At 48.2% G+C, this 13,895-nt stretch overlaps 1 protein-coding gene, 1 long non-coding RNA gene and 1 pseudogene across 2 annotated transcripts in view; 2 read left to right on the forward strand and 1 right to left on the reverse strand.

The window, feature by feature from the left end:
- LOC144321037 (uncharacterized) overlaps positions 1–13,865 on the reverse strand; it is an 86,625-nt gene extending 72,760 nt beyond the window's left edge. The window contains exons 1-2 of the long non-coding RNA XR_013386742.1: positions 13,097–13,865; positions 10,091–10,197 (exon numbers count right to left, since the gene is read on the reverse strand). This is a non-coding gene — a long non-coding RNA (uncharacterized LOC144321037). The remainder of the gene's footprint in view (positions 1–10,090; positions 10,198–13,096) is intronic.
- On the forward strand, positions 3,305–4,793 carry LOC144321036 (calcyclin-binding protein pseudogene; annotated as a pseudogene).
- Positions 12,036–13,895, forward strand: part of KCNK13 (potassium two pore domain channel subfamily K member 13) — a 96,274-nt gene continuing 94,414 nt past the window's right edge. Inside the window, exon 1 of the mRNA XM_077910336.1 lies at positions 12,036–12,390. Coding sequence (XP_077766462.1) covers positions 12,051–12,390 — 340 coding nt within the window. The 5' untranslated portion in view covers positions 12,036–12,050. The remainder of the gene's footprint in view (positions 12,391–13,895) is intronic.

The raw sequence follows: 13,895 nt of genomic DNA on the forward strand, positions 1-13,895 counted from the left end.
CCATTTTACAAATGAAAAAAAAAAAAAAAAAAAAAAACAGGCTGCAGGAGGTATGGGAACCTGCCTAAGGTTGCATTCTTGAAGATCACATGAGCAAGCTCCTGCCTCCTGAACTCCTCTGCTACCAGAACAGGCTCAAGAGATGAGCATCTGTAATTGTGCTGAGATGGGCAAAATCTGCCTTTAGGTAGGAGAGTGGTCTCATTGAGCCACTCAACACCTTTCTGCCGACAGCCTGAACACTTCTGAAGAGCCCAGCCTGAGCCCTGGCTGCTCTTCGCCATTATTCTCTTCTCTGCTGGGTCACACTTGGCAGTGGACGGCTTCTCTCCCTGGTCTCTTAATTCCTATTCATGGAGTGGCACCCTGGCCCCCGCTCAAAGTGTAGAATTGGGTGGCCTTAAAAATAAGTTCAGGAGTGAGGAGAGGGGATTGGCTGCATGCGGGAATTTTGGGGGCAATAGAATGTTTCTATCACGATTACAAAACCCCTTGAGTTGATACACCAAATTGGTTAACTTTTCTTGTAAATTATAGCTCTAAGTTTATTTTTTAAAATTCAAAGAATGCACAGTCCAGCTACCCACTCATTGTGTGTAAATTTTACATTAAAAGAAGAAAACTAAATTGTTGAATTCTAGTTAATTATACATACGACCGAAGTAAGTTTAGGGAGAAGCAGTAACGGCTGTGGTTTATTCTGAATTGCATGGAAATAAGGTGTATCATTGGATAGAGTTATAGTAAAGTATAGGAAATTTTAACTGTACACTCCAGGCCACCACTTTAAAATTATTTTACCTTTGGTGTGTATGTTTGAAAATTTCATTTTATAATGTGGGAGAAACCAAATAACTTTAGGTTTCTGGCTGGGTCAAAGAGCTCCAGTTGAACCAACTCTTTCACAAATAAAAAATATAAGCTCTGGGAGAAAAGTCTTTAAAAACCAGCTACTGGAAGCAGGCAAAAACTGAACGGGAGTTGTCAACTGGAAGGAAGGCACCACATGAGGGGAGTTTCCTGATTTTGTTTCTGTGTCACCACTTTGGGCCTGAGGTCAGGTCTCCATCAGCACCATAAAACCTCCAGTGGAAATCTTTCTCGGCTTACTGGCTAGAAGATTGAGTACAGGGTTTGGAGCAGCCATGGTGTCTGAGCATGAAGAGGGAAAAAACCGAAAAGAGCCAAAGAGAGGATTTCCCAAATTCTGTATATAAATTCTGCCCAACAAAAAATAAAATAAAATAAATTCTGCCCAACTCTCTAGCTGACCTCTGAACTGTTCATGCACAGCTAAGGCAAAAATAACTGAACTAACTTAAGCTACTTCCTGGGGCACCTGGGTGGCTCAGCTGGTTAAGTGTCTGCCTTTGGCCCAGGTCAGGAGCTTGTGCTCCATGTCCAGTAAAATCTTTTAAAAAATTTAAGCTACTTCCCACTGCAGAGGAGACACTTTGCAGTTGAGTGCAGCCAGGTTAAACTGCCAATTTAATTTTTTTTAATATTTTCAGAGGAAAAGAACAATTCAGTTTCTACAACACATAAATTACATATCAGTTACAACATTTAGGATATAATCCAAAATTACCCAATATACAAATAAAGACATGGCTTGTTCTCAAAAGACAAGCAAAGGAAACCAAAAGAATCTCCAAAGAGTGTTTAATTAAAGCTAATAAAATTGTGTTCAAGAGTATAAAAAAAATTAAGATTTTTATTAGAGAGTGACAGAGCACAGGATGGGGAGGGGCAGGGGGAGAAGCAGAGGACCCACTGTGTCCCATTCTGGGACTCTGGGTTCATGACCTGAGCCAAAGGCAGACGTTTAATCAACTGAGCCACGCAGGTGCTCCCCCCACCAAATTCTTTTCTTTTTTTTAAAGATCTTATTCATGAGAGAGACAGAGAGGAGCAGAGGGAGAAACAGGCTCCCTGTGGGGAGCCTCATATGGGACTCAATCCCAGGACCCCGGGATCACGCCCTGGGCCAAAGGCAGACGCTAAACCACTGAGCCACCCAGGCATCCTAAATTCTTATTTTGAATAAAAAGCAAATCTCAGCAGAGTAGTAAAAATTCTTTTTAAAGAATTGAATGGCAATTTTAGAACTGAAAAATCTAATGCCTATGTATTCGGGGTGGGGTGTGGACAGTTCTCCCTCCTCTGTATGCCTCCTGTACTCTCATGTGACCACCACACTCAACACACTTCTGGTCACCAGATGTGTGGGGTTTTTTGCCATGGCAAGCAATCCTGAGACCCCAGCTGGGTGTCCTACAATTTAAATTAACACAATCTGCCTGGAGATCGCGTCAGATCCCACAGGTAAAGGTCTCTCAAGACCTACCCCACCCCCCCACCCCCGGCCTTCAGGTGCCAGTTACAAGTCCAGGTTATCACCTGTGCTTCTGACCCATCTGCTATAAATCCGAGGTTCCCATTACCCCTCAGGTTTTATTAATTTCCTGGAGCAGCTCACAGAGCTCGGGGGAAACAGGACCAGTTGGTTAAAGCAATGATACAGACGAATGACCAGGCAAAGAAATATATGGGATGAGGTCTGGGAGGGTCCTGAGCATAGGAGCATCTGTCCCCATGAGTTAGAGTGCATAACCCTTCCAGTGTGCATGTGTCCACCAACCTGGAAGCTCCTCAAATCCTGCACTTTTGAGGTTTAATGGAGGCTTCCTCACAGAGGCATGATCAATCATAAATTCCATTTCCAGCCTCCTCCCCTCTCTGGAGAATGAGGAGAAGGGGCTGAAAATTTCAAGTTTCTAATCATGGTTGGGTCTTTCTGGTAACCAGCCCCAATCCAGGAACCACCCCTCTGCCCCTCAACCCCAGAGTCACTCCAGTAGAACATAAGGTGTTCCTAGTACTACTGTTCCTAGTACTGTTACCACTTAGGAATTTACAAGGGTTTCAAGAGCTCTGTATCAGGAACTGGGGGCATGAACCAATATGTGTATTTTCTACTATCTCAATCTGAAATTAAAAGGCTTCAGTAGATGGACTTAGTAGCAGACTGGAGATGACTGAGGAGTCAGGGAACTTGAAGGTAAACAGAAATGATCCAATCCAAAACACTAAACACTGGAGATGGGGTGGGAATTCAAGGTTTAACATCTGTGTGATTGGGTAGCCTGGGTAGCTCAGCCGTTGAGTGTCTGCCTTTGGCTCAGAGTGTGATCCCAGGATCCAGGATCGAGTCCCACATCGGGTTCCCACGGGGAGCCTGCTTCTCCCTCTGCCTGTGTCTCTGCCTCTCTCTCTCTCTCTCTTTCTCTCATGAATAAATAAATCCTTAAAAAAAAAAAGAAAAAGAAAAAGAAAACTGGGATTGGCCTCCTAGGAGATGAGTAAGTATGGGGCAGAGAAAATATTTAAAGAAATAATGGCTAAAAATGTGAGACATAAATTTACAGATATAAGCAGCTCAGTGAATAAGCGACAGGGTAACACAAAGAAAACTCCACTGGTTGCCTCCTAGTCAAACTCCTGATGACCAAACTTAAAGACAAAAATCTTGAAAGCAGCTAGAGGGAACAGGAGCAATGATTTGAATGACTGCTGACCTCTCATCAGAAGACAGCACAAAAGGTCTTTCACATGCAAAGAAGAAAGGTCACTGCAGAAATCTATATCCACTAGAAACATCCTTCAAGAATGAAGATAACCACATTATCAGGTAAAAGAAAACTAAGAGAATTTGCAGATCTGTGCTGCCAGAAATGCTAAAGGAAAGGACATTCTTCATGCTGAAGGAAGAACTTACCAGAGAGAAGCTCAAATATTCAGGAAGGAAAGAAAGCTATCAGAAGGAGCAAATATCTGCACAAATATAAACGACTTTCTCTTAAGAAATCTATATAGCAGAGGTGGAGATGGGCCAGGCCTTGTGCCTGGTGGGTGTTCACACAGGCTTGAGGTGCTGCAGTGGAGCAGGTGGGTCTTTGCCCCGGTGAGTGTGCTAGATGCGTGGCTTCCTGTTCTCGGCTGGGGCCTTGCCTGACCCAGCTCTACCGTGACTTCAGCTTTGGTACAGGCCTCATTTGCTCTGCTATGCTAGCCTGAGGACAGGAAGCTTCTTTAAATCAATGCTGACCGCAGAAACTGAGGGTCCAGGTCCGAGGGTCACTCCACTGCAGAGGGTGGTTGGAAGCTACAGAAGAATCTAGAAGAGGTGAAGGTGCTGCTGGAAAAGACCACTCAAAAAGGCTCGCTGAAAACTCCAAGATTGAGACAGAAATTAAGAACATGAGGCAGCAGAAATCAGAGAGAGAAGTACAACTACTTGACAAAATCTGTGTTTGCTCCCATCAGAACAGGATATACCGTAAAAATCAATAGTTAGGGATGGGATCCGTCAGATAAGGTAATACAGATTTTCACAAACTTAACTGGAGTTCATCAGCTCCTCTCTGTACAGGTGCATTTCACAAAAGGGTCATTTGATCTTTTTGGTAAAGAATATAAATGAGAAGAGTTACTCCATGATTGTGAACCATCTCTTGAAACCCAGCTCTGTGGAAGGCAATTTGAAAAGAAGTCAGATACAGTTCTCACCTTATATAGAAGGAAAGCAGAAAACACACCGCGGAATTACCCAACTCAGGTTGAAAATGCCAAGAGAAAGAAAAGCCCTCCTATGACACTGAAACAGATCCTAGTGAGAGACTAATGCATGTTCTAAAGAAAATTTACGAAGATGGAGATGATGACATGAAGTGAACCATTAATAAAGCCTGGGTGCGATCAAGATAGAAGCCAAATGAGATACAGAATTTTGAGACTTTACAGTCATTTTGGGAACTGTGATGTGGAAAAATTGATGTTTCCAATAAGGAAACGTTGGTGAGCTGCACAGAGAAATGTGACAGGTAACTACTTATACAGCCTCCTTCTAAGTAAAGGCAGTGAATTCTCCCATTTCCTACTGGAGGATTTATTTAAATAAAATATGCCTATTAAACACTTCCCCCAAAGATGGTTTCCTTGGTAATCTGGGCATTTTGTTCAAGAAAGGATAATATACATTCTTGTGTAAAAGGTGAAAAAGCAACTCTTGTCTAATGATAATGCCATGTTGTATTTTTGTTCATCTAAAAGGTAGAAAACGAAAGTTTTAAGTTCCTGACATCAGTTCTGACCAATGTAAGAATAAGTAAAAATAAAACCTGATTTTTTGCATAAAAACATATGGCTATTTAAACAACAAAAAATTGTATTGTGGGGTTTTAGCATATGGAAATGTGATTTGAATGACAACCATAGTATTTGTGGAGAGGAGGATGGGAAATGAACCCATGTAGTTGCAAAGTTTATATATTCTACACAAAGACGCACCGTAGTAACTCTTAAAGGGCTGTGAAAAGCTAATAACACTTAAAAAATTTCAAGATATAGAGCTAAAATGGAATTCTAAAAGAATACTCAGTTAACCCAAAAGAAGATGGGAAAGGAGGATCAAAAGCCAGTGGGGACAAACAAAAGGAATAGTAAGATGGTAGACTTGAATCCAGTCCCTTAAGTCACTACATTAAATATAAAGGGTTTCAACCTTTGTTGTCAAAGATGATAGCCACTAGAGACGTGTGACATTTCAACTTCAATTATTAACATTAAATTACAAATTTAGTTCCTCAGTGTCACACAAGAGCTTAATAGTCACCATATTATACTAGTATATCAAACAGCACAAATATTTACAAAATATTTCCATTATTGCAGAAATTCTATTGAACAGTGTTGATCTGATCAATCCAGTTAAAATGTACAGATTGTCAGACCTGACCAAAAATCAAATCAAACCAAACAACCAACCAGAGCACAGACTAAATGTAAATGGAAAAGATACCATGCGAATGTTAAATACAAAAAGCCTGTGGTGGGACGCTGGGTGGCTCAGCGTTTGAGCATCTGTCTTTGGCTCAGGTTGTGATCCCGGGGTCCTCGGATTGAGTCCCACATCAGGCTCCTTGCGATGAGCCTGCTTCTCTCCCTTCTCCCTCTGCCTATGTCTCTGCCTCTCTCTGTGTGTCTCTCATGAATAAATAAAATCTTAAAAAAAAAAAAAGCCTGTGGTAACTTAAAGATTAATATCAGATAAAGTAAACATGAATATAAAGTGTATTACCAGAGGTAAAGACATTTTTTAATTTTATGATAGTCACAGAGAGAGAGAGAGAGAGAGGCAGAGACACAGACAGAGGGAGAAGCAGGCTCCATGGACCAGGAGCCCGACGTGGGATTCGATCCAGGGTCTCCAGGATCACGCCCTGGGCCAAAGGCAGGCGCTAAACCGCTGCGCCATCCAGGGATCCCGGTAAAGACATTTTATAAAAATAAAAGGGCTACTACATTGGGAAGATGTAATAATCATACTTAATAACAGCTTCAAAGCGTATGAAATAAAAATTGACATAATTAAAGGAAATAGATAATTCCATAATAATGGTTGGTGATTTTTTAAGGAAGATTTTGAATTTATTCAAGAGAGAGAATGAGCTTGGGCATGGAGGCAAAAGGGGGGCAGAGGGACAAGCAGAACCCACCCCTTCACCCGCCCCCTCTGAGCAGGGAGCTGGGGCTTGATCCCAGAACCCTAAGATCATGACCTGAGCTGGAGTCAGATGCTTAACCCATCAAGCCACCCAGGTGCCTCACGGTTGGTGATTTTAACACTCTTCTCACATAAACCAATAGAATCACTAGAACAAACATCAGTAAAGACAGAAGATCTGAAAAACACAGTCAACTACCTTGACCTAATTGACATTTATAGAGTCTACACTACACCCAACAAATGTGCAGAATACATATTCAAGTGCATATGGTATGTTCATGAAGATAGATCACATGCTGGACCATAAAACAAGTCTCAAACTTAGAAAGTCACATTGAATATGGTTCTCTGACCACAGTGAAAATATTAGAAATAAGTGATCTGTCTTAAAAAACCAGATATTTGGAATTGAAACAACACACTTCTAAATAATTCATGGGTCAGAAGAAAAAACTTAAAAATATTTTGAATAAAGATATATGAAAATACAACATTCTAGAATTGTATGAGAATACAACATACTAAAATATTAAGAATGCAGCTAGCACAGGGATAACAGAAATACAGCTTTAAAATGCTAACATTAGAAAAGAGGAAATGTCTACAATCAGTGACTTAAGTGTCCACTATAAGAACCCAGGAAAGGGCAGCCCGGGTGGCTCAGCGGGTTAGCGCCGCCGTCAGAGAGACCCGGGATCTAGTCCCACTTCGGGCTCCTGACATGGAGCCTGCTTCTCCCTCTGCCTGTGTCTCTGCCTCTCTCTGTGTCTCTTATGAATAAATAAATAAATCTTTAAAAAAAAAAAAACCCACGAAAAAGAAGCCAAGTAAACACAAACAAAGCACCATTATACTGAGGTCCTAACCATTGTAGTAGGGGAAAAAAAAAAAAAAAAAAAAAAAACAGGGCAGCCCCCCTAGCTCAGCGGTTTAGCGCCGCCTTCAGCCCAGGGCATGATCTGGGATCGAGTCCCACGTCAGGCTCCCTGCATGGAGCCTGCTTCTCCCTCTGCTTGTGTCTCTGCCTCTCTCTGTGTGTCTCTCATGAATAAATAAAATATTTTAAAAATAAAAAAAATACATATCAGGAAGAAGCAAAACTCTATTTCAAACGACATGATTATACAGAAAATCCTAAAGGAATTAACTACTACAAGTGAATTTATTAAGGTTACAGGGACCAGGTTAGTTCATAAAAATTTTATATACTACAGTAGGCAGTTGGAAAATGAAATCTTCTGATTAACAGTAGCATCAAAACACCTAAAATACAAGGAATTTACAAAAGATGTGCAAGAGGGATGCCTGGGTGGCTCAGCGGTTGAGCATCTGCCTTTGGCTCAGGGCATGATCCTGGAGTTCCAGATCGAGTCCCACATCAGGCTCCCTGCATGGAACCTGCTTCTCCCTCTGTCTGTGTCTCTGCCTCTCTCTCTCTTTCTGGGTCTCTCATGAATAAATAATAAATTAAAAAAAAAAGATGTGCAAGGCTTCTACATGAGAACTTATCAGAAAGACTGACATGAATGGAGGAATAGACCTCATTCATGAATTAAGAGGTCGTACTCTCCAGAATAGTTTCAACACAACTCTAATGAAGATCTAATTAGATCCAAATCTAATGAAGATGAAATTAGCAAGCTGATTTTATAATTTTTGTGAAAATGTAAAGGTCTTGTAATGCCTAAAGAAAACCTTGACAAAGAAGAGCAAGGTTGGAAGGGCTCACATGTCCTGATTTCATGACCTAATATAAAGTTACAAGTAATCGAAATACTGTGGAATTAGCACAAATCTGAACAAGATTCAGATTCCTGAAATAAATTCACTTTTTTTTTTTTTTTTTTAGCAAATAGCACTGGAATTACTGGTTATCCACATAGAATGATCTTACCTCATGCCATACAGAAACAAACTTAAAATGGATTATAACCCAAATATAAAAGCCAAAACTAAAATTTCTAGGGAGAGAAAAACCCCCACGAAACCGATGTTTTCCCTTCCTTGAGGGAAGTAATGGTTTCTTAATATAAAACGTGCACCAAACATAAAAGAAATGATTGATAATTTGGACTTCACCACAATGAAAAACATACCACTGGAAAACATCATGAAGGAAATAAATAGGCAAGCCAGAGACTGAGAGAAAATATTTGCAAGATAGGTATCGGTGAAAGGATTTATCTCCTAGATACATATAAAGAATCCCAAACTTCAATAATAAAAAAGAAAAATCAATCTTTAAACATTTGATCCCATATTTCAAGAGATAATTTCAACATTAACATTCAACAGATAATTTCCAAAAGCAGATAAACAAATGGCCACAGCACATTAAGAAAGCAGGGAAATGCAAATTAAACCACAATGAGATAGCACAACACACCCATCAGTATGTTTAAAATCTCTTGGGGAAATGGAATATTATGCAGCCATCAGAAAGGATGAATACCCATATGTAATTTGCTTCAACGTGGATGGAACTGGAGGGTATTACGCCCCAAAAGTGAGTCCATCGGAGAAGGACAATCATCATATTGTTTCACTCATATGGGGAATATAAGAAATAGTGAAAGGGATTATAAGGGAAAGGAGGGGAACTGAGTGGGAAAAGTTAGAGAGGGAGACACACCATGAGAAACTCCTAAAACTGGGAAACGAACAAAGGGTTGTGGAAGGGGAGGTGGGTGGTGGGATGGGGTATGTGGGTGAGGGGCACTGAGGTGGGCACTTCATGGGATGAGCACTGGGTGTTATATGTTGGCAAATCCAACTTCAGTAAAAACAAATCACTTGGGGCACCTGGGTGGCTCAGTTGGTTGATTGTCTGCCTTGGCTCAGGTCAGGATCCCAGGGTCCGAGGATGGGAGCTCGGCTCCTGCTCAGCAGGGAGTGTGCTTCTCCCCTGCCCCTCAACACCCCTTACCACCCCCGTCCACCCTTCCCCTTTCCCTCCCCGCCCTTCCCCCTCTGTCCTTTCTCTCCTCCTTCCTGTTCTCTCAAATAATCTTTAAAAAAATACTTTAAAAAAAATCACAATGACTGATGCCTCCAAATATTTACAAGGATATGGAACTATTTATGGTCCATTGTTGATTGGTACAGCTACTCTAGAAAAATGTTAAGCAGTTTCATATAAAACTAAATACACACCTCCCCTATGACCCCAGCAGTTCCACTCCTCGGTATTTACCTGAGATATGAAACTAGTTCCACAAGAATTTGTACAAGAATGTTCCTAAACAGTTTTATGGTAGCCAAAAAATTCTAACAAAAAGGAATAAATGACCAAGACGTAGATCATGGATAGATCTCAAAAAAAGAAAAGAAAAGAAAAGAAAAAAGCTTTACACTAAAGGATAGAACGGTAGGATTCCATTTACAGGAAGATCTAGAACAAGCAAAACTAAGTTCTATGAAGGCAAAACCAGTTGATGGGAGCGATAGGGAAAAAAAAGAATAGTGATTTCTTCTGGACGAATGTGGGTGGGTGTTTGCTGACAAGAGATGGGGAACACTGACCTGTTGGTGATATTTGGCTGGTAGGCTGCACAGGTAGGTGTTGAATTTGCACAGGTGCACTCATTTGTCAGAACTCATCTAATGGCAGTTAAGATTCGTGCATTTCACTGTTTTACCCCCGAAAGGAAAAAAAAAAAAAACCTGTAAATATTGAACTCTCCTTAATGAGATGTAGGGAAACGTACTGGGGAGGGAGACGGACTGATGTCTACAACCGACTCTGAAACGCACCCAAATAGTTGAGAGATGGATCGGGGAGTGGATAAGCATGTAATACAGCAAATAGAGAAAAATGAACAAATAAAGCAAATAGAGTAAAACGTTCGTTGTGGAATCTAGGCGCTGAGTATATAACGTTGTCTCAACTTCATGTTTGAGATTTTTCATCGGAAGGTGGGGGAGGGGATAGCGGCTGGCCTCGCCCGGGGCGTGCAGCGTGTGTCCCCACACACTCCCTCCCTCCCTCCCGGAGCTCTGGCCCCCACCTCGGGGGGTGACGCGGGGGCGCGGGGATCCACGGTGGTTGCCCCGCGCTCCGCTCCCGCGAGTGTCGGGGGCCGGGGGTGCGGGGCGCTGAGCCTGGGACTACGCGCCGGGATGCGGGAGCCTCGCCTTGGTGCGCAGATGCGCCCGCGCGCTCGCCTCGCTGTCCAGGCTCTCCCACTGCCCCGGGCGGGGACTCCGGGGGCCGCGGGGCGCGGAACCCAGGCGGGGGCCAGCCGCGTCTGGAGGAGCCGGAGCGCCCTCTTCTGGCCCAGCGGGGGGCCCACTCAGGGCCCTGCGCACCCACTGCCCCCGGAGCGCGGCCCCCGCCGGCGGAGAAGAGCGCGGGGAGGGCCCGGCGCGGCCGGGAGCCTGGGGGCGGGGCGGAGTCGCTGCCGCCGGCCGCCGCGGGGCTCCACCTGTTGCAGCCTCGGAGCGCTCCAGCGCCCAGGCGGGAGGGGCCCGGGGACGGCGCGGGCAGACGGGCGCGGAGGGGGCGCTCCCGGGGGACGTGAGAGTGGCGCCCAGAGGCCGTGCCAGCGCCCCTGAAAGGCGAGGTCCTGGGGAGGGAGGGAGCCCTGGCCATCTGCTGAGGAGCCGGCCGCGGGTCCGCCTGCGGTGGGGGCAGGCAAGCGCCCTGCGCCGCGTCCTGGCGGCACAGAATCTCCGGAGCGCACGCCCCGGTGGAGACGGACCTCTCCTCGGCGCCCCTCCCGGGAGGCGCCCCCGCCCCGCCCCGCCCCCGCCCCCGCGCAGGACCCGAGGCCCTGGGCGCTCCGCTTGGGGCAGGGCCAGGGAGGCGGCCCGGCGGAGAGGCCCCCAAGTCGCCGCGTTCCAGTCCTCGCGCCTGTCTCGCTTTCTCCTCCAGCCGGTCGGGGCGCGCCCGCCCGGGACCCGCTCGCGTCCCCGCGCCCGGCAGCCCGGCGGGTGACCCCGGGGCCCGAGGCTGCGCGCGCCGGGCGCCGGCACCACCGACCCCGTGGCCGAGGCTGCCGTGACCTGCACCGGGACGCCCCGCGCCCTGGCCGTCGGCGGAGTGCGAGCCGCGGTCCGAGCCCCCGAGCCCCCGAGCCCCCGAGCCCGCCGCCTCCCGAGGCCGGAAGACCCGCGCTCGGGGGGAACCTCGAGTCCGCCCCAATTTTGCGCGGAGGACGCGCCACGCCCCCTCCCCGATCGGAGCGGAGCGGAGCGGAGCCGGGAGGGCAGCGGGGCGGGGACGGCGGCGGCGGCGGAGAAGCGGCGGACCCTGCTCGGGTCGCTCGGGCCCTGTGCGTGGGCGACTCGGGGCGACTCGGGGCGGCGGGGGCGGGACGGCGGCGACGAGGAGGATTTGAAACCGCGAGGGGAGGCGGCGGCCGGCGGAGCCGAGCGGCCTGGGCAGCGCCCCGCGGTCATGGGCGAGCCGGCCGTCGGGCGTCCCGGGCCGGGCTGAGCGGCGACCCCGGGAGGGCGGGGGCGGGGGCGGGGGCGGCGGGCCATGGCCGGGCGGGGTTGCGGCTGCAGCTGCGGCCCGGGCCACCTGAACGAGGACAACGCGCGCTTCCTGCTGCTCGCCGCGCTCATCGTGCTCTACCTGCTGGGCGGCGCCGCCGTCTTCTCGGCGCTGGAGCTGGCGCACGAGCGCCAGGCCAAGCAGCGCTGGGAGGAGCGCCTGGCCAACTTCAGCCGCCGCCACAACCTGAGCCGCGACGAGCTGCGCGGCTTCCTCCGCCACTACGAGGAGGCCACGGAGGCCGGCATCCGCGTGGACAGCGCCCGCCCGCGCTGGGACTTCACCGGCGCCTTCTACTTCGTGGGCACCGTGGTGTCCACCATAGGTGAGTGCGCGCCGCGGGCGGGCGGGGCCCGGGCAGGTGGCTCCTCGGCCCCCGCCCCCCCCGCCCGGCCTCCGGGCTGCGAGCCTCCGCCCCATCAACAGGTGGCGCTGCCTCCGCGCTCCTCGGGCCGCCGCCCCGGGCGCCCGCGTGCGCACCCCTGCAGCTAGCCCCGGTGCCGGCCCGCCCGGTAACGCGGTTCTGGGGGGCGGGGGGGCCTTCATTGAGCCTTAAAATCGCTCTCGAGGATTTTCCATCTAGGTAAGGAGACGGACCTGGGGTTCGTGAAACTTTAGCTTACAAATTGGAACAGGAACCTATAAACGTGTATTGACGTAGCCCCGTGCAGGAGGCAACGGTGAGAGGGGGAGGCGCGAATTTTAAGACTGTCTGTGACGTCAGACTTACAGGAGAGAAGAATCCGATGGAACACCAAATGGGAAGGGGGGGCAAAAGGGCTAATGAGAATGGAAACAGTCTCCCACCAGGAAGAAAGGAGGGGGTGACCTTTGGGTTGAAGAGTGAGCGCTAGGTATGGCTTGGGAACTAGAGTGTGTTGCACTCTAGAGCAGGAGAGATTTTCATTTAGGGGTACCCCCCCCTCCAGCTACCTGGTGTATATAGAATGGGGAGCAGAAGGCTAGGTCGGTCTCCCGGCTTAGGGCATGATGAGGGGCCCTTACTGCCAAACTAAGGAGCTAAGGCTTACCTAGAGGAATTGGGGGCCACGGAGAGTTTTTGATCAAGAGTGTGGCCCCGCCGCAGTCGATGATAGCTTTATTTGCAGCAGAAGGAAAATGTTGGGAGTCTTTGTGCTTCACCTCTAATGACTGTTCCCCTCTGAAGCATGATCAAGTGGGAAGGGGGTTGGGGAAGGTGCTGCTGTGGAGATTCTGAGGGAAGGAAAGAGCTGAAGCAGAGGAGGGGCTTTGAAGGACGACCCCCAAAGGGAGTAGCTGCCGAGAGGGAGTAGCTGCCCAGTGCCAGAGCCCAGGCAGTGCAACAGGCCCGCAGGGCACAGCGGGTTGGGAGGAGAGCTTGTCAGGGAGGCAGGGTGACAAGGCAAACTTGCTTGAAGCTCCCACGCATGGCTGTCTTAGGTTGACAGTCTGCCAGGAGAGTGATTAGTCCAGAAAGATTTCCCAAGGTTAGTCTAGGAGCCCGAGGCTTCAGCTGCAGAGTAGGAGGCAGCGCAGGGAGGATTGGTCCCATTAGGGACACACGGGCTCTGTCTGAAGCACTTGTGCCACCACCCCCCCCCCCCCCATCCATCCAGGTCCCTGCCCACCCACAGGCCCTTATGGCCTCACAGTTACAGAAGCGCTCTTCCTGCTGATTAGAGCTCCAGGCCCAGAGAGGGATGGGGGGGTGGGGGGCGGGGGTAAAGCCCATCACTGTTCTCCCTCCCAGCCCACAGTCTCTGCTGGGCTATCTCCGCAGAATTCCCTCCACCCCACCCCACCCCCCACTGTGTCAACTCCTTTGTCTCCAAAGATGGTTCTAGAATT

The sequence above is a fragment of the Canis aureus genome, chromosome 9, assembly GCF_053574225.1.
Source record: "Canis aureus isolate CA01 chromosome 9, VMU_Caureus_v.1.0, whole genome shotgun sequence".
NCBI classification, from domain to species: Eukaryota; Metazoa; Chordata; class Mammalia; order Carnivora; family Canidae; genus Canis; species Canis aureus.